At 40.7% G+C, this 18,984-nt stretch overlaps 1 protein-coding gene across 1 annotated transcript in view; it reads left to right on the top strand.

Moving 5' to 3' along the window:
* Positions 1 to 1,090: 1,090 nt before the first annotated feature.
* LOC145978949 (G-protein coupled receptor moody) overlaps positions 1,091 to 18,984 on the top strand; it is a 379,306-nt gene continuing 361,412 nt past the window's right edge. The window contains exon 1 of the mRNA XM_083111957.1: positions 1,091 to 1,871. Within this exon, the coding sequence (XP_082968083.1) occupies positions 1,617 to 1,871 (255 nt within the window). The 5' untranslated portion in view covers positions 1,091 to 1,616. The remainder of the gene's footprint in view (positions 1,872 to 18,984) is intronic.

Raw genomic sequence — 18,984 nt, 5'->3', positions numbered from 1 at the left:
GAAAAAATCCTGCGGACGTCCATGGCAGTGTACAAAACAAGTGCAGTTTGCCACAACGCTATCACTGAGGCCCTGAAATAGGAACAGAAATGTGTGGAATGGAGAGTGAGAGATAGAAAGAGAGGACAAAAGCAGAAAGGGAAAGAATAGAACGAATAAAAAAGAAATAAAGAGAGAGAGAGAGAAGAACAGAAAGAAGAGGAGAGAAAAGATATGGAATGAAAAGGAGTGAAAGAGAGAAAGAAAAACAGCAAACGGAACAGATAGGAAAGGATGGAAGAGAGAATGGCAAAGAAAATAAGATCCGAGCAGCATCAAGGCACAACCTAACCACTACCCTGGATTTTTTCGGAGAGGGCTGGAATTATAAAATTGGATATCCCATAGCTGCTTTCTAGGTAGAGGCGGGATAAATTATAAAATAGTTTGCAATTACCGTTTGTAACCTTCGTTTTAAAAGTTGTACCAAGACAAAAATGGTAGTCAAGGTGAATTTAAGGGGAGTTTGTATTTACAATTTTGTCCCCCCCTCGATTTCTTCACTGCAATCATTTGAAAATGTATATTTTTTTCAAAATTTCTGGAGGGGCTGTGGCCCCATCAGCTCCCCCCTGCGTACGCTTGCTCTACTGAAAATATTTCGTTCATTCTTGAGCCCTTGAAGCCGGCTCCCGTGGCGGAGTGGTTGGCACATCGTGCTACGACGCCAGGGGCCCCGGGTTCGAATCCTGACCTGGGCATGGATGTTTGTGAGTGTCCATTCATCATATCATTACTCATCCCCATCTTCGCAAATTAGGCAAAAGTGGCACAAAAGGCGAAGTAAAATAAAGCAAGTCAAATTCTTGAGTCATTGAACCACCCATAGACAACTAGATGAGCCGCAATTGCTTCATTTTGAAGGACAAAAACTCGCAGCACCTCGTATCGTAAGCACGAGTTGCATGTACCATTTCGCTCGCTGCCACGCGCTTTCTCTCCGCACCGTGGCGCTGGCGTCGCGTCTGATTCGCGCAGGTCTTACACTCGCCCGTGCTACTCATACAAACGGGCGGCTTCAACCAGCGCCAGTTTACAAAGTGTCGCCGTGAAGAAAAGAGCATCGTGTGTCGCGTGGAGCGGTTATCGCAAACGTGCGTGCATGTTCACTCTCGCGTGGGACGACAACAATCAAGAGTGTTCACATTGTTGCGTTTTCGAGCAGCTCTGCGACCCTTTTCGGTGCTCGTAGTTCCCCATTGTACCTTGCCACAATATTGTTGATGTCTACGATTGGATTTAAAGTAACCAAGCACAGACCACTTCATTTCGGGACTATTTTTCCTGAATGAGCTCACGTCTGTAAATCAGAAATAGCATGTGGACAAGCTTTTGCTTGAATCTTTCTCCGCAGTTATAAACACGTCGAGATTTTCCGGTAACACGTGTTATAAATAGACGATTGAAATCCTCCCCCCACCCCCCCGTGGATAAAAAGAAACGTAAACAATCGTTTAGTTCACTGAACTAGTGCACGTGGTTTGCAGTTCCAGTGATAAATTGAACTAACCAGTATGTTTCTCGAGAGTTGTGACGTGTAAATTCACAATTACCCCTGCTCTGACCTACCCTGAACAATGGCGAGCGTCGAAGACTTTGGTGCAATATATGACGAGACGCCGAAGTGGTATGTGGACAGTGAGGAGGAGGTGATAATTGATCTTCCGGTGAACTCGACACCGAACAATACCCTGGACGACTTCTACGGAAACTTGTTCCAGGACTATCCTACAGAGTTGCTGGATTTTGCCGTGGCGTGTTGTGTCATCTTTATACTCGTTGGGATACCTGGTAACTTGATAACGATCATTGCCCTGATACGCTGCAAAAAGGTAAGTAGCAATATTTACGTATTTCTTTATCGAATGCGTTGCCTCCGTTTCTTAGATAACTTAGTTGTTGTAGCTATCATAACGTTCTGTTATGCTCACATCGTACTTTGAAACACCACTGCTACCGTTTGTGGTCTAGAGCGTTGAGTGACACATCGTACTTTGAAACACCACTGCTACCGTTTGTGGTCTAGAGCGTTGAGTGATTCATAATCTCGACACCTATGGTTATGGGTTCGTGTCCCGCCCAGACAAGCATATCAGAGTGTCTTATCAAAAGTAAAGAAATCAACAAATAGGTCAAGAAGTCAATAAAAAGTAAAGAAATTATACTTGTGGTCAAGAATGTTTCCTACCACAATGACTGCTTGATTTAGTTTATTTTACTTCACTTTTCTGCCCCTTTGGCTAATCGCGAAGATGATGAATGGTGGTAAGATAAGATGAATGAAGGGGCCATCACAAATATACAGGGAAGACAACACGAGCCCTACATAAAATTATACTAGCTGTGAGGGCAGAGCCTCCCTAGTCTGTCAAATGCAGTCTAATAGATAAAGCAATTCTAATTCTTTTGTTAACTACAGCCCTGGTTTTAATCTTAACTGGCCTTTTGCTAGAGGTTTTTCATTAAATAAATATTTGTTGTTAATTGCTAATTTACAACTTTACCTAAGTAGGGGTCGAATAAAGAAAGGTTAAGAAAAACTAAAAAAAAAGAGGTTATGTAAAAGTCAAGAATTTTGGATTTGTTCTTATGGTAGACACCCTGATATTCCTTTGCATTTGTCGGGAATGGCCTAGAGAGACCAAAAAACCACTAAAAATAAGCAAAATATAAATACCGAGAAACGTCACTTAGTTTTCAAAACATGAATGTAAGTAATAATGCTTCGCCCACAAGCTCAGAATTCCGTCCACCCACCATTTAAATGTGTCTGCTTGAGAAGTAATTGTTTCCTAAATTAATATTATTCATTTCCGATTTTATCTATTTTAAGGTTTGCATTATTCTTATCTGAGTTATTGCTTAGTCTAATGGGTAGCGCTCTCGCCCCTGATGCCAGGAGTTTCGGGCTCGATTCTCGCTGGGAGCTCCAAAATGTCGGTGTTGAGCCAGCATCTTGAGGGCAATTGGGGAACTATACTTGAAAGTGGCGGGTCAGAAAACAGCGGCGATGGGGCTCGATGCCCTCCAGACGTGGAGTTCGTACTTATTTTTACGTCGCTTTGCTGCCACTTCGTCCAATCGCCGCGATGAGGATAGATGATGAGTTGCTCACAAGGAACATCCATGTCCATGACAGGAACCGACTGTGGAGAGATTATGAGTCCAGCAGTCGGCCATCGAGGCGAATTAAAGCCTAACTGCTTTGTAAAACAAAAATAAAAGTAGAGTTTTGTAAGATATAGGAATTGAATATTGGAAATATCGAGAAATATGTTTTCATTAACAAAACCTTGTTCGGGGTCTATCATCTCATTGTGTATTCGAAGAAGAAAAGTATACAGTCTATAAAATAAGATTTAACAAAGAAGAACTGAAAAAATGATAAACGCCATGGTTGGGCTTAGCTATGGCCTAGATGGGCCGAACCCTCACTGACCCCTCTACACGCCTGGCTTCGCATGACTTAACCTTGCAATAAAAAAGTATATTCAGAAGGACACAGGTTTGAGCCCCGGTCCGAACCCATAAAATGTGTTAGTTTCCAATGTATTCACGGTTTCTCGTTCGAATCCTAATCGTCGTGATTAGCTTAGAGAGGCAGAAAAGTGACGTAAACTAGCCCAATATAGCTATATACTGGGAGAACGAAAATAAGTTGTAATACGGATAAACCACTTTTGCCCTTTCATTATTATATACGTGCCATCTAGCTATGTCTGAGCAACAAGTTTTTTTCTTCTAAATCTGTATTTTTGGGGGTAAACAACGCAGATATTCAAAATTCCAAAACGTTGTTCCATCTAGAATTTTTCTCGAGTATTCAGGAGAACTTTAGCATTTGTCTAATATTTGCAAAAGGAAATAGGCTCACGTCATTATATCATATGTCTAGGAACAGCGAATGTGAGTCATGTGAAAATTCTCCCGAATGCAATGGGAGAATTGTAAACGTATCTAGTTGAAGTAAGCCACAGCCGAACACTGTTCTGATAACAAAGACGTGTTCCGATATCCAACAATTAATGACACATTCAAGACAATTCATTTGTATGTTTGTATGTACAGACCGCTTCTATTTCAGAATTTAAAAGAGTATAAGTTTCACTGTTATGTAACAATTGCAAAATTCAAACAATGACGTGTTTCGGTTGTTTTCCTTTAATGTTTATGCGCTGCCGCTGCAGACATTGTTTTTTTTACAGATACCCAATTGTTTCTTTATATCAACATTCACTTTGTAGGAAAGTGAGGCATTAACGGAACAGGGACTCGCAAATTGAAATGAAATGTAATTTGAACTGTTTTCATTGTGAAATGAACGCGGAAAAAGTGGAAACAATGGTAATTTGCACATGCCTCGAGTTATACAATAGATTTATTAATTTTTTGCGTAGGTAGATGTGTTGGTGAAAGTACGAAATCTCGGTACGGCATGAATGTATCATTGTTATTTGATCATTTACTGTTTCATCAATTCATCTTCATCCTCGTGATTAACTTAAAGAGATAGAAAAGTTAGAAAAATAAAAAATATTGTAAAGGGTGAATTTGTAACTTAGTAACAGGCAAATTCTTCCGGAACGAAAACTAAACCGAAAAAAAAAAATCAAAACCACTGTATGAATGTGCAGAGTACACTGTTAAAAGTCACCGTTAAATTTTAACAGTCTGCCTGTTAGTTTACAAAAAATGGACGCAACCGTTTTTATTTAAATTTTAATATTTTATCATGCATTTTGATAGATAATGTCTATAAATTACGTTGAGTGCACCATAAATATATATTTTTTTTTAAACTGAGTGATTAAAATTACATTAATTACAATGTCCGTTAAAATGCTCATGGTCATTTTGTACGGTAGTTGGATAGCAACAGAAATTTTCTGTGTTAAACCGTCATTTCTTCAGACAACTGTTTCACTGTAGGAGTGAGTGGTATTTAGAACTTTGTTGTTGGAACTCATCAACTTAATCTTTTTAATCGGGAAAGGAGTAAACCTTATTTGGAATGTCTCTTCATTTCAAATAAAATTTCTCGTAACTCGTACCTCAGACATTCCAAGCATGCCAACGGTCTCCTTTACAAATGCCAAGGAACATTTAGCTGACATACTTTAGCAACGTGACAATCGTGGCAGTTTAGTGTGCAGCAATATGGGCCGTCGCTTCCAGTGTGCTGTACTGCTGGGTTGTGATATTCCCTAAGACGTCCACAAAGTTTATGGACCGTAGAGTCGATGATCTCATCCAAGTAAGGAATGTCATTGAGGTCATCTGTACTCTGTCCCAGGAATCTGTGGAGCAAGGTCGCGCATAGCGGTAGAGAAAGAGAGAAAGCGAATGGGCGAAGGGAAGCAGTACGCGTTACTGCAAAGAGCTCACGAGTTCATTGCTCGAGCCCTCTCGAGTCACTACTTGCGCAGATAACTTGTTTTCGTTCGATTGCTCCATAGATTCCAGGGATAGAGTATAGGATATATTAAACAAATTTACACATAGCCTATATATATATATATATATATATATATATATAATTTGCAAGTGAATATGTAAAAACTATTAGTAAAAATAGTAAAAAAGCTATTTCAAAATAGCTTTCTGTTCAGCCTAAAAACAAATTAAGTTCTTCATTCACTTTCCCAAAATTGAATTTTTCTATGTCCGTTCGCGGATTACTGGGGTTTAAGTACCCATAGATCTCACTGAATTACGATCTATTATTTATAGTATGTTACAGAGCTTACAAAGCGTTCATCGTATTTCCGGCATTGTTTCGTTTACGAAAAAAATAAACTGCTAGAGTATTGAACGCCTCGTAATGTCCCGTGGACAGAAATAATTGTATCGGTTACAGAGAAATATTACAGAGCCTTTGATTCAATTCCCAGATTGGCATGTTTGTGAATTGGCTGGTGAGGTCGATGCATGCGTTTCTTGTTTGATCATCCATCGATGTGGGAATCCAATCAGTGTTTCATTTATGAGTTTGCTATCAAAATGCCGAATCCAGATGCTAATTTTTTTGTGGTGATGTTACAGAAATGGATTTTTGAGGGCTTGTGCTTCCCCGTGGAGCTGCAGTGAATGAAACCATGCCCCCCCCCACATCTCGGTTCTTGGAGAGACGAGAAACTCCTAGAATCTCGTTCCATTCGAGATTTTAGTAAATCAGAAACCAATGTATAATTTTGCCTAAATCAATATTGCTTTACTATCCCTGTTTACTTTATCAAAATACTACTTGAAGTCTACAACCAAGTTATTTTTTCCTGTCATTGGCGTAGAAACATATCGCGGCGTCCTGGAAGAGATTACAGTAGAATAGGTAAGACAAGAAACTCCTCGCGGCCTCACGCCCAAGCCATACGTAGGGGAAGGACGCACAGAAGCAGGGTTGGCAGTGCATACGGGTCAAATGTCTACGCAGAACGAGAACACAAGAAAACTAAGCAAGACGATCTGAGTGGTATGGTGGTAAACATACAACTGAATGACCGCGTTCTGCTAAGATGGAATCAATTTTGAACATCTTCAAACGGGGTTTGTTAATTTTCACCAAGGAATACCTACAATTCTGGGGTGCGTCAAAGGGTTTTTTTTTTTTGAACGAGCCACTGAATGAATCATAATGTCTTTTCGGTAGGAGGAAGAAGTCGCAGGATTTATTTGTACGTTATGGCATGAGGCGTTGTCAACAACAACAACACTGTTTCGTGTCAAATTTGTGGTATTAAGATTTTCCAGATTTGAACATTAACCTCCAGCATGTACAACAATTACACGTTGCCCTTTAGACACCGGTGCTTTGACGGCAGCCGCGGTTCCATCCACCCAAGCTTCTTTCTTTGTTGTCGAGCTGTGAAAATAAGTCCGTCAACGTAAACAATGGGTCGTCCTTGTCGACTAAAGATTTTTATGGCTTTGAGGTACGTTGAACGTAAACTTCTTATTTCGTCCTTTTCTATAAGCAATTGTCTATTATTTTCTGCTTTTCCCACTAAACTCTAGGTCACGTATTATCTTCCGCACACACCAGACACTGCCTTGGAACTCTATTCTTTGTTTCAAAACCCTTCGGATACCTTCCCCGTCCGTAAGGTGAAATTCGTGCACAACACGCCTAACAACACACTTATCGAACTCGTCTATATGACTTTTGATTTTTCGGCGAGATCGTGTTCTATGGGGCGTATGAAAGTGTTTCTTCAACGTAGTGCATGCTTTAATTTCTATTAGTACAATTCTTCTCACACTGCTGAAGGAAACACCACATGCGCGAGCCACCCTCCTTTGCAATTGGCTTTCGGACATACGAACTTCCACCTGGTCTTTCATAAATGCATTGACATTATATACAATTTCTCGCCCTTGGCTGTGGATTACTTTCCGTCCACCGAGTTTACTTGCTTTCTCTGAACTGCAAGCTTCCATGCTAGCAAGTACACTGCACACAAAACAAACACACACTTTAAATGAAGACAGGCAAGTCGATCGCATTGTTTCTCGGTGCTCGCACAACATTAAGACGTTCGGCAACCCTGCCTGTGTGCACGATAGGGGAAGTTCGCGCATGCGCTTGCCGCGTTTCCGATCCAGCACATCGGTGGGAGAGTTTCTTGTCTCACCTCTTCTACTGTACATTGGGAGGCCCCAACTCGTTTCTTTTTAATTTGAAATTTGAATGTGAATCGATACAAAATCTTGAGGCATACGTAAGCAAAAGTTTTATCAAATTTAAATATTAATAATAATAATAAATTACCTTAAAAATGCAACCACGAGGAACAGATTCACGGTTGACACAAAGGATTTTTTCATTAAAATAATATAAAGTTCAACATGTATATATTTTTCTAAAATATATGTAAAATGTTTGCACCTTGGCACAATTCTGCATAATGTGCCATGAGGTAGGGGAAGGGAAAATCAGAATATATTTCCTTTGTAATTAATTTACTTCAGCTGGTTTCAAGTGCACCCTATTTAATCCCTTAGATGAAGAAAAGGGAGTAAATTGTTCGGTAAAGCTAAAAAAGAAAGAAAAAGTGATTTTCTGCAATAGATACACTGTCTTAATTAAATAATTTATGGGGGCGCTATTGGCCTTGGTGGGGGAGCACTCTTGCATTCACGATACGGACTTGGCTCTTTAAATATGATTGTAATTGGAAACAGAAGAAGGTAAAGTTTAAGTCCCAATTCGAACGCCAGTGTGGTATCTTTAACATAGCTCGAGAGGAAGCCGACCGGACGAGTATCTGGTTTCGAGCGAGCACCTGCTTTTCTGAGAAGAGGTGACCACTTTTACCTACAGTGTTTAGACATCCAACACGAACTGCGACGACATTACACTCCATAGGTCTCCATATTGTATACAGGGTGTCCCATGTAACTTGACAAATCGAAATAACGTGATAAATATGCATCGAACGAAAAAAAATGTTCCATATGAAAGTGTTATAGTATTGTGAGGGCAAGTCACCTACTATACAATTAACCCACCCCACCACCCCTGGGGCAAGCTTGAAATGTTAAATGGGAACCCCTATTTTTTTATTGCAGATTCGAATTCGACGTTCGAAAATACGTAGGTTTTATCCGACTCATTTTGTTCCAACGTGATAAATAGATAGCACCGTAAGCGTAACGTGTTGGTTGTGTCTCGCAAATGCAGTGGCTGGCAAGTGTGGGAGGAGGGATATTGTGGCCTAGAAGCATTGTGCTCCCGCTCTTAGTAGTCAGTGATTGTAATGGTCAGTGCAGTGCGACGGCAAGGAGTCGAACGATACAGTTAAGTGGGGGTATCCAACATCATGGATTCTCTATTCGTAAAATAAAAATTTGAAATGATCCTTGTTTATGGTGAATGCAGAAGGAACATCGACGATGCTGTGACCCTTTATGCGGAACGTTTTCCTGACAGGCTACGATCGCGTTCCTCGTTTGTTCGAGTTGTCAAACAGTTTCGTGCCGAAGGAAGTGTACAACCTAAAAAAAGGGTCCGTAGAGTAACTGCCACTGGAGAAAATAATCAAATTGCAGCCCAGCCGCGGTGGCTCATAATCCCCAGGCGAGTAATATGATCGCAGTCAAGAATTTCTGGCAATAGTGTTTGGAGAATATTGAAACGTCACAAATTTCATCCATATCACGTGTCCATGCATCAGGAACTTTATGGCGACGATTTTCACAATCGAGTGGTGTTTTCTGAATGGGCACGCGAACAAATACTAGTCGACCAGCAATTCTTTCGTAGAGTACTTTTCTCCGACAAGTCAACCTTCACAAACCAAGGTCAGGTCAATCGTCACAATATGCATTTTTGGAGTGTGGGAAACCCACATTGGTTGCATGAAGTTGCAACGTCAACGTCCTTGGTTAACGTGTGGTGTGGAATCATAGGCGGCAAACTAATTGGTCCCTATGTTATTGACGGTACTTTGGACGGGGACAAATATCAAACGTTTTCGCATGAAGAATTACCGACATTGCTTGACGACGTAAACCTTGCACTGCGACAGCACATGTGGTTCCAACATGACGGTTGTCCAGCACATAATGCAATAGTAGCACGGGAGGAATTAAATCGCATGTACAATGGTCGTTGGATCGGTAAGTAGGTGCATTGGCCTGCCAGACCGCCAGACCTTAGGTCGCCGGATTTATTTTTGTGGGGATATCTGAAAGAACGTGTTTATCAAGACGTGCCAACAACCCGCGCAAACATGATTGAACGAATAAGAAATGCTTGCGCACACATTGATGCAGATAAACTTCTGCATTGTCATTTGAACAACGGATCAACAAATGCATTGAAGTTCGAGGACATCATTTCGAGCATGGAATGGAATAATTGCATCTAGCACCCCGATGGTGAGAGGCGATAGGAGACTCAGCCAAAACTAGCACTCCGATGGTGAGAGGCGAACGGACGGCGCCATCTATCTATCACGAATTGAACAAAATTTGTCGGACAAAATTTACGTATTTTCGGACGTCGAATTCGAATATGCAATAAAAAATAGGGGTTCCCATGTAACATTTCAAGGTTGCCCCCTGTCCCCGCAGGATTTGGCGGGTTGGCTTAATTGTACTGTAGGTGATTTGCCCCCACAACACTATAATACTTTCATATGGAACATTTATTTCGTTTGATGCATATTTCTCGCGTTATTTCGATTTGTCAAGTTACATAGGACACCCTGTATAATGAAAAAGCACAACACAATAAAACAGCTTACCAAAGCTTACCGCACGTTATGACATCTCTATAGTAAGTGAATTGGCAACATCTCATTTAGTCCACGTGGACTTGACACGCACTGTCAGTTCCTGCAACTGTCGCTATTGGTGGGAAAGGTTTGAGGAGAGGATATACTTGACTCGACGTGGACTTGACGTATGGTTGCCAGAGGAAAACTGATCTTTCGGAACTTTCTTTGAAGTGGCGTTCCAATCAGGACTTGAACATACAGTCACGTTAGTGTGCATGACAAAGATCAAATTCAAGAGCAATGAGGATTCATATGAATTTTAAGACGTCCACTCGTTCTCCCGTATCAAGTGTTAGATCCCACGTTTTTGTAGAACCTTCCAAAACAGGCACCGGCTGTAGGATCGAAAGGGAAGAAGGCATGAATAGGTGTGACGTTCGCAGACGCTCCTGGAAGTGGCAAGATACCCAGAATCCCCGTCTCCCGCAGAGTTTTCGTTCCCAGATTTATTTTTTTGTTCCCCAGGAGGAAATGAATCCGTGTTCAGTTGTGCAGAAGCTTTTGGGTTTCCATACAAAAATCCACAGCGCGATGTTTTTGCTACTCGGCTGATGTTTACCTTTAGAAAGAGCCTTCCAAATCCTCCAGTGTTACCGATACTGGTTTATCCCATCAAGCTTAGCGCGGAGACAAAAGGGGGAGCTTAAGTTGAGAAAAATGCTTTACAATTGTTCATTTAATACAGGATTGTGTACGTGAGTTTTCATATAGGGTTAAAGATGGTCACATGTTTGCACTGTTTGTTTGTAACGGATTAACGTAGATAAACTTCTTTCAACTGTTGTAAGATGGATGAACGGTTCTTGCGTGTCTGAAAAAGTTTGAAGCCTCTTCCTTCTTTTAAATGTACATTTATTTACACAACATGTTTCCCGTCAAAAGGAGTCATTTTATTTGAGCCTACTTCCGTGGCGGAGTGTTTAGCATAACACGGGACGACGCCAGGGATCCTGTGTTCGAATCCCGGTCTGGTATTCCCATGTCATTTTCATCCTATAATCACATAATAATATTGGTGTTTAGCCAAAAGTGGCAGAAATCTAAGTAATTTGAAAGAAACCAATCAATTATGTTTTTTTTTTAAAAAAAAAACATGATACAACATAGAACGGAATAGAAATCACTTCGTTGATACTCAAGTTCTCTACAGTAAGAAACTTGAAACCGCGTTGTGAAATGTTGGGATTTTCAATTTCCTTTAAATCAAAGCACTCCAGGGTTTCTCGTTCATTGATGGTCTCCTCGCTGGCGCAGTGGTAGCGTCGTCGCCTTGTCATCAAGGGGTACCGGGTTCGATACCCGGTGGAGGCACATAGTGGTTCGGATCCCACTTTAAACTGTAGGTCCAGTCCCGATTAGCCTTACTGTGCATACAGTGGACTTAAATCTCAACTCAATTAAACAATCAATCGTTCATTGACCTTCCACATAGTGCACCAAATTGTCAACCTCACTTCCACGTAGTCCACGCACCATGGACTGATTTTTGCAGACTAACGAGGTTCTGGTGACTGGCCCGATGGCCAGTATAATTCTGTGTGTTGCCCTGTTTTTTTTTGTCCTTGTGTGTGCTGAGTGCCTCTTTACAGCCTCAGCTTTTAACCTAAGTCTGAGTATTTTTTATTATTTTAGTAATGCGACATTACAGTCATGTTATTTGTTATGGTAAGGGGCTGGACCCCGTATAACAAGGTGCAAAATAGCCTAAGTGCTGACGCACCCAAAATTTTAAATTCAAATTCTTTCATTAGGGTGGTGAGTTCCTTAGCGAATACATTAAAATTAAGAGCATTTGTCGTATTCGAAGTGCAAATAAGCCTCCACATATGAATCGACATTATATTTTCCAAATGTTTCTATTCTTGTAAAATTTATGCCTCTAAGAAGAGGACTTCCCATATAGAGTGAATGCGTGTTTCCTAGTATTAATGTGGTCCCTGCTTCGATCCCCGATTTTTACCTTATCATAACTTGGTGGGTAGAGGTACATAACCTAGTGGTTCAGATCCCAGCCATCGCTGATCTCCGTGGTGGAGTGGTTAGCACAGCGCGCTACGGCCCCAGGGGCCATGAGCTCGAATCCCGGCTTGGGCAGGGCTGTTTTTTGTGAGTATCTCTCCACTTCATCAATTTCATCATATCACCACTCATTCTTATCGTTGTGATTAGCCAAAGTATCAAAAAAGCGATGTAAAATAATTTAATTAAGACTATCTATTATACTATCATTCCATCTAGTTAGTGGCGGTATTTAGGGAGGGGGTAGTTGCCCCCCAATTTTTGCCGCTTTTTCCCCAGGACTATAATAAACCTTATCTACAAAAGGAAGTAAAGTGTCTTTGCCCCCCCCCCCCGCAGTTTTCGAACCCAATCGCCGCCACTGCATCTAGTCTATCAAACGAATTTAGAGGAGTTTCACAGAATGCATTCATCCTGAGAATAGAACGAATGTGGTGAGGGATGCAGGCGGCTCTTTGTGCTTCTGGATCCATTACAATTACCTCATAAGGTAAGAAAATGTAAGCTGTCAGACTGGGAAAGTGTCACATGAGCACAGGCAACAATATAGGCGTAAGTGAATGACACGAGTAATGCTTGTTCTGTTTTACCTTTATAAAGTGTGGAAATATATGTCGTAAAATGTCGTCATTCAGGACATCCGTTTCTCTATGTGCGAAACCACAATCTGTTCATTTCCTCTTTTGAGAGATGGTTTGTCATTGAGCCTAAAGCATATCTTGCGTACACCTACTTCTCTCTCTCTATCTCTCTCTCTCTCTCTCTCTCTCACACACACACACACATACACATATACATATACGAGGTGGTATCAAAAAGTTTCAAGACTAGCTCTGTTTTCAAGCAGGTACTTTATTTATCTACGTTTACACACCGTAACCTTTAAAATAGTCCCCTTGCACAGCAATACAGTGCTCCCAGCGTTCTTGCCACTTCTGAAATGTGTTCTTGAAGTCTTCTTTTCGAAGCGTGTCAAGCAACTTCTGCGATTCCCGCTGGATCCCCACAATGGTGTTAAAACGGTGGCCTCTGAGCTGGATCTTCATCTTCGGGAAGAGGGCGAAGTCTGCAGGAGCCAAATCTGGCGAGTAAGGTAGGTGCGGAAGTGAGATCATGCTATTTCCAGCGAGAAACTCACATGTGAGGAGAGCTCGGTGACAGGGTGCATTGTCGTCGTGGAGCATCGAGGTCTGCCAAGAACTCCGTCAGCGTGCCGTGCATGATCCATCCTTCATGTCGAGGATCATTAACGGTAACGAAACTTGGGTGTACGTGTCGATCCTGAGCAGTAAGCATACGAAATCATGTCAAGCGTCTCTGAGACAGATTTTCCCAGTTTCACGTACAATTTCGCGTTCGCTCTTTGTTCTAGCATGCTGTCCATGATGAAATCTCAGAATAACACCAGTTACACAGCTCCCGATGTACACAGTACAATGTCTCTTGGCACACTGACTTATGAAGGTCGGTGCTCCCTGTGAGTGTGCGTGCAGCCTTGTGCTACCATCTGTTGGCGTGTTACAGAAGTAGTCTAGAAACGTTTTCATACCACCTCGTACACATGTGCATGTATGTGTGTTTGTGTATGATCTTGAAGAGCTTAAATACGTAATTAAATAGTGAAAAAAACAAATTGATGAAACTACATATATATATTTGTTTGTCCTGATCACATAACTGTTTTTTCATATTTCATCGTGGTTAACCTAGAGAGGTAGAAAAGCGACGTAAACATAGCCGAAATAGATAAAATAATGAATATTAGTGTTGGGTACCTCTATTATTCTTATGAAGTCTTCAAAGATTTTTCCACGTAGTATTGCCCACAACCGACCTCAAGGAACATTGTGTTTTGTAGAGGGGAGTGGTTCTCTTAAAGAAATTCGATTGCATAATTGACACAGCTTTGATCTGAAGTACAGCACACAACTGTAACTGTTGTATCACTGCTGTATTGAAATAGTAACTAGTAGCCTGCCAAGGTATGGGGTAGATATACACAGGGACCATACACAATTGCGTAGTAGTTATTTTTTGTAAGGGATTATTGCACAACAATTATAAATCATACACTATCAAGGGACGTATTTTAGCATTTAATCAATCTTGCTGAATATCGATTCTGTTTATCTGCTATGTCAAGGTTTCATGATATTTTTCGCATTTTTAAACACATCGCTAAATAAATAGTTATACTTAGTTATAAATGTACGCCATGTAACAAGACTATTTCATTCGAATTGAGTTTTACTGGTTATTTATGAAATACATAGCAATATTTGTTTCAAGTCCTCTTGATACTCAGGATTTCCCCGGTGGAGGCACATAGTGGTTCGCATCCCACTTTAAACTGTAGGTCCAGTCCCTACAAGCCTTACTGTGCATAAAGTGGACTTAAAACACCAAATCCATCAAACCACCATCTTTCCACTCATATAGGCTAATCGGCACTAGACCTGTGTGCAAAGTCTCTACCAGCAATCGAACCCGGGACACCTTGATTATAAGACGATAGCTATATTCTCACCAGTTTTACTTAGGTGGTGCGTGGTTGTCCTTGAAGGCGGTGGACCTCTGCTTACCCATCGAACGAATCTGAGTTCGCAAACGTATTAGGTATTCTGATTTCTAGTGCACACGTCGTCTTTCGATTGTTTGCATGCACTCGGAGAATTCCGTTACGTCATTTACTTGCTCCGTGCTGAATGCTGTCGTTCATGCACGTCAGCGGAACATGCGGTACGTGGTTCTTGCAGCTCGAATTGCCAACGTCCTGCGTGTTTGATTGGGAAACTTTACCGTTACCAACTACAAAACATAATGTCTTGGTCGTGTTCAGTGACGCAGGAAAGTTTTTGAATTGGAAGGTACAAAGTTCAACCTCCATATATGTGTGTATTTGCGTATGAGTTTGTATGGAAGAGAACAGAAGAAAATTATTTCAAGTATGAGCCTTTACAGCCGTACATACTGCAAAAGCAACAAATACTGCGTTTTTCCACATCTCCTCACCCCCCCCCCCACACACACACATGTTATGTATAAACATGGGGAAATTCTCATTTTAGAACAGGCCACATAGTTCTCGAATACTTAAATAAAATTTTCATAACCTTTTATTATTATCAATAAGAAAGGAATTTTCACAATAATTTTGAATTTTTAACAAATTATATAGCTATTTTGAGACTAGCGTTTAACACATTTTAAAAAGGTGTACAGTTCAGAAACAGATAAGTTTTAGGCTCCATTCCATCGTTTTGCACTCATTTTAAAACGGTGTTTACTTTCAAGACCATATATCAAATAAGGTCACTGTCGTACGCGGGATTTTTTTCGGGAAGGGCTGGAATTGTAAATATGGATAGTGCATAGACATTTTAAGGAGATTTTGTATTTACCACTCTGGCTTTTCCAGCGTTCTTAACTGATTTTATTTGAAAATATTGGCCCGGGGGGGGGGGGGGGCTGCAGCCCCATCAGCCTTCCTTTGTGTACGACAGTGAGTGAGGTAACTACATACGTTGTAGTATAACAGATTCATTGTTATTTTGAATATTTTGGATAGAGAGATAATGTAGAGAAAAGAAACATTTTGCATTTTGCTACTAATAAAATACATTGTTTGAACGTCTGTCAGATTATCTGTGCATTTATGAACATTTTGAATAACTGTATAGCTTAACAAATTAATTCATGTAGGGCAAAAAGCTGTTTTATAGTAAGATATTCAGTGTAATGTAAATTGTAAGCTTAAGTGTAACTTTACTTCAAATAATAAATAAATAAATGAGGGTGCACAAGGAGTACAATTCGGCTTAAAGGTTTTAAAGGGTCACTGTACCCTCTCGCACCCCGTACTACCGGTTCCTGCGCCACTGGTGGCATTATTTGGTAGCTCAGTTGATTTTATCAATGAGGAAGCACGACCTCCTATTCCAACTTGTACAAATCAATGAACATAGTTCGCATCGCGTATTCGTAATATGCTTTGTGCTCAAAGTCGCCATAATTCCAGATTGTCCCTCTCTGTTATGGCTTAAAATCCCAATTCCCTCTCTTTTGTTGTATTCTAACGCGTCATGTAAATTTTCTGGAACAAAACGGATTAACAGAGACAATGGTCGTACATTCGTGTGACTTGACTTTTCAGTTAGAGCTTTTCCTGAAAATGAAGGGATAATGGACTTTGCGTAAATCTTTATTGTGCAACATGGAATAATTGAGATAAATTTGAGAAGAAGGGTATTTAAAATAATTGGTTTATTTGTGAATATATCGTATTTTCATCCAAAAGCAATCGTTCTAATTTATTTATTGGAGGAGAGTCAACAATTGTATCTCGAACTCAGTTGAGCTGCTTCTCCATTGATATCTGACCTAAACGATAAGCTCGAAACTGAATTTTGGTTCCTCGCGTGGTCACTCTCGTGTTGAAACATGCCGACCTCCTTGGTGGAGTGGTTAGCACAGCGCGCTACGACGCCATGGATCCCCCGTTCGATTTCTGGCCAGGGCATGGCTGTTCTACGTGAATGTCTCTTCGTCAACTTTATCATGTCATCACGCATCCTCATCAATATGTCAATCAATGGATCAAATCGTAATGGAGCATGATGGTCACGTAATTTCGGTCGTGCTTAACCTTGTTGCTAAGTTTTATTTTGCGTCGCATTTTTCTCTCTTTACGCTAATCGTGACCACAAGAATGAACAGCAGTCAGGACTTGAACCCGAAACCTTCTGTAGCGAAATCGTAAGCCGACCACTCAACGTCCTCAGCCACCTAGGTCCTCTTGTACAGACACGAACAAAAAATGTGCGTTGGAGCAAAACAGCATGTGTTAAGTCCAACGAATCATTGTTCATGGCTGAACCTTTCACAGTTAATCCCGTAGACAGTTATCTCACCACTCCAGTACAACACCTGACCGAGCTGTTCAGATCGATTCCAACCTTCTACTACGAGGCGACACTTCTTCCCAAAGTTTATTCCTGATTTCATCTCCAATTACTGAAACCTAACGACAAAAGCCTCCGCGGTAATTGCCCAACCGTCAGCTTTGCTTGCGCTAATGCGCGTGCGTAAAAGAGGTAACCCCATCTAGTAATTATCGGAGCTAATACCCACGTTTTCCTCCCAGTAAAGTATTTTTTGATGCTGGTGGATGAGCCTCTAATATTGCGTTCTGAGGGCAGATCGAATTTCCTGTGTGAATTGGATTGTAGTTCAAGCGAAATTAGACTGGTGATTACATATTTAGGACTAGGTATTTTGTTAAAGGCAAAAGAAAAGTCAATTTCGTGTTAAGGATCAAATTTTGTTTAATAACGCCCAAGAGCTTATGAAATGATATTTACTTCTCGGAAAAGTATTTGGAGATAAATTCTCGATAGATTTATGAATGTAATTAATGTACGTACCATTTTATATAGTATTACACACAAGCACATGAGCTCCTCCGCGTAGCTATCGCCTTTGGTCCCAGGTTGGATCACCGGAACAAATTTCAATATTGAACTAGCATCGTGAAGACGATTTAGGAGCTACTGGTAAGTAAGATTAGCGGACTCCGTTTAAGAGAGCCAGAAAACAGTGGCAATGGGTCTCGATGCGTTGACCACGCGTCACCTAGTGAAAAACTGCTTAGCAGGCCTTGGCCTTCATATGAGTGTTTCGCAACGAAGTTTTATTTTTCAGGAGGGTGTAGAAAAAATGAGATGTGCATCAAGATAAGGAGAAAAAGAAAAATATTTAGTGAATGGAGCTAAAATGCAAAGAGGAGGATAGGACAACATGGTACTGATGGATAAGTGCAGAGTTAGAGTACAAATAGTACCAAATGGATGGGAAAAATAGAATTGCCATGGAGGGAAGAAGGGAATGTAGAGGCAGGAGAGGAAAGAAATGTAATGGATAGTTAAAGGGAGGTTTAGAAGAATGAGATGTAATATAACAACTAACAAAAATAAGGGAAAGATTAAACATTTCGAGATATGAGATATAGAGGCAAAGTAGAGGAGAGAAAGATAAGATAAAGATGAATGAGTCGAGAGTCGGGAGAGACCATCGAGAGGGGAATAGGAAGCAAATTTGGGGAGCAGGCAGAATAAGGAGTAAAAGAAGTGGAGATGGATTGAAAGTTAAATAGGTAGAGACAGGAGAGGGAAGAAGCGCCAAGAAGAGGAGAGAAAGGAATGAGAAAAGTGGACGAATGCGAGTGAGGAAAGTCAGTAAAGAACAATCGAAAGTTAAGGAAAGGAAATAAAGAATGAAAAATGAAGAAAGCGATAGCCGAATAGAAACTGAGGAAGAATAGTAGGAGAATAAAATAGATATCTTCTTATGAATCTTAAAGAGCGGTCTTTCACGCGACGCCTTCATGAATACAAAACAAAGAAAACATAAGAAATAACTTTTTCTCCTTGCAACCTAGTAACCGCTTATGCTCGTTACCTTGAACATGCTCAAATGCAATTTCTGAGCGCCAAGATAACAGCACAACAAAAAGTTACCGAGAAGAAACAGTAGCCCTGTTTGGGGTCTAAATGTAATTGGCTTATATGAGAAGGAAAATTAATAGGCTGCACAGAACTGTGTATGCGCAATGAAGATTATGTAATTAAGGTCGAGTTTCCACCATTAGAAG

Source organism: Lepisma saccharinum, chromosome 25 (assembly GCF_977018435.1).
Source record: "Lepisma saccharinum chromosome 25, izLepSacc3.1, whole genome shotgun sequence".
NCBI lineage: Eukaryota > Metazoa > Arthropoda > Insecta > Zygentoma > Lepismatidae > Lepisma > Lepisma saccharinum.
Note: the sequence above shows the minus strand (reverse complement) of the source record. Positions and strands in the feature narration are given on the sequence as shown.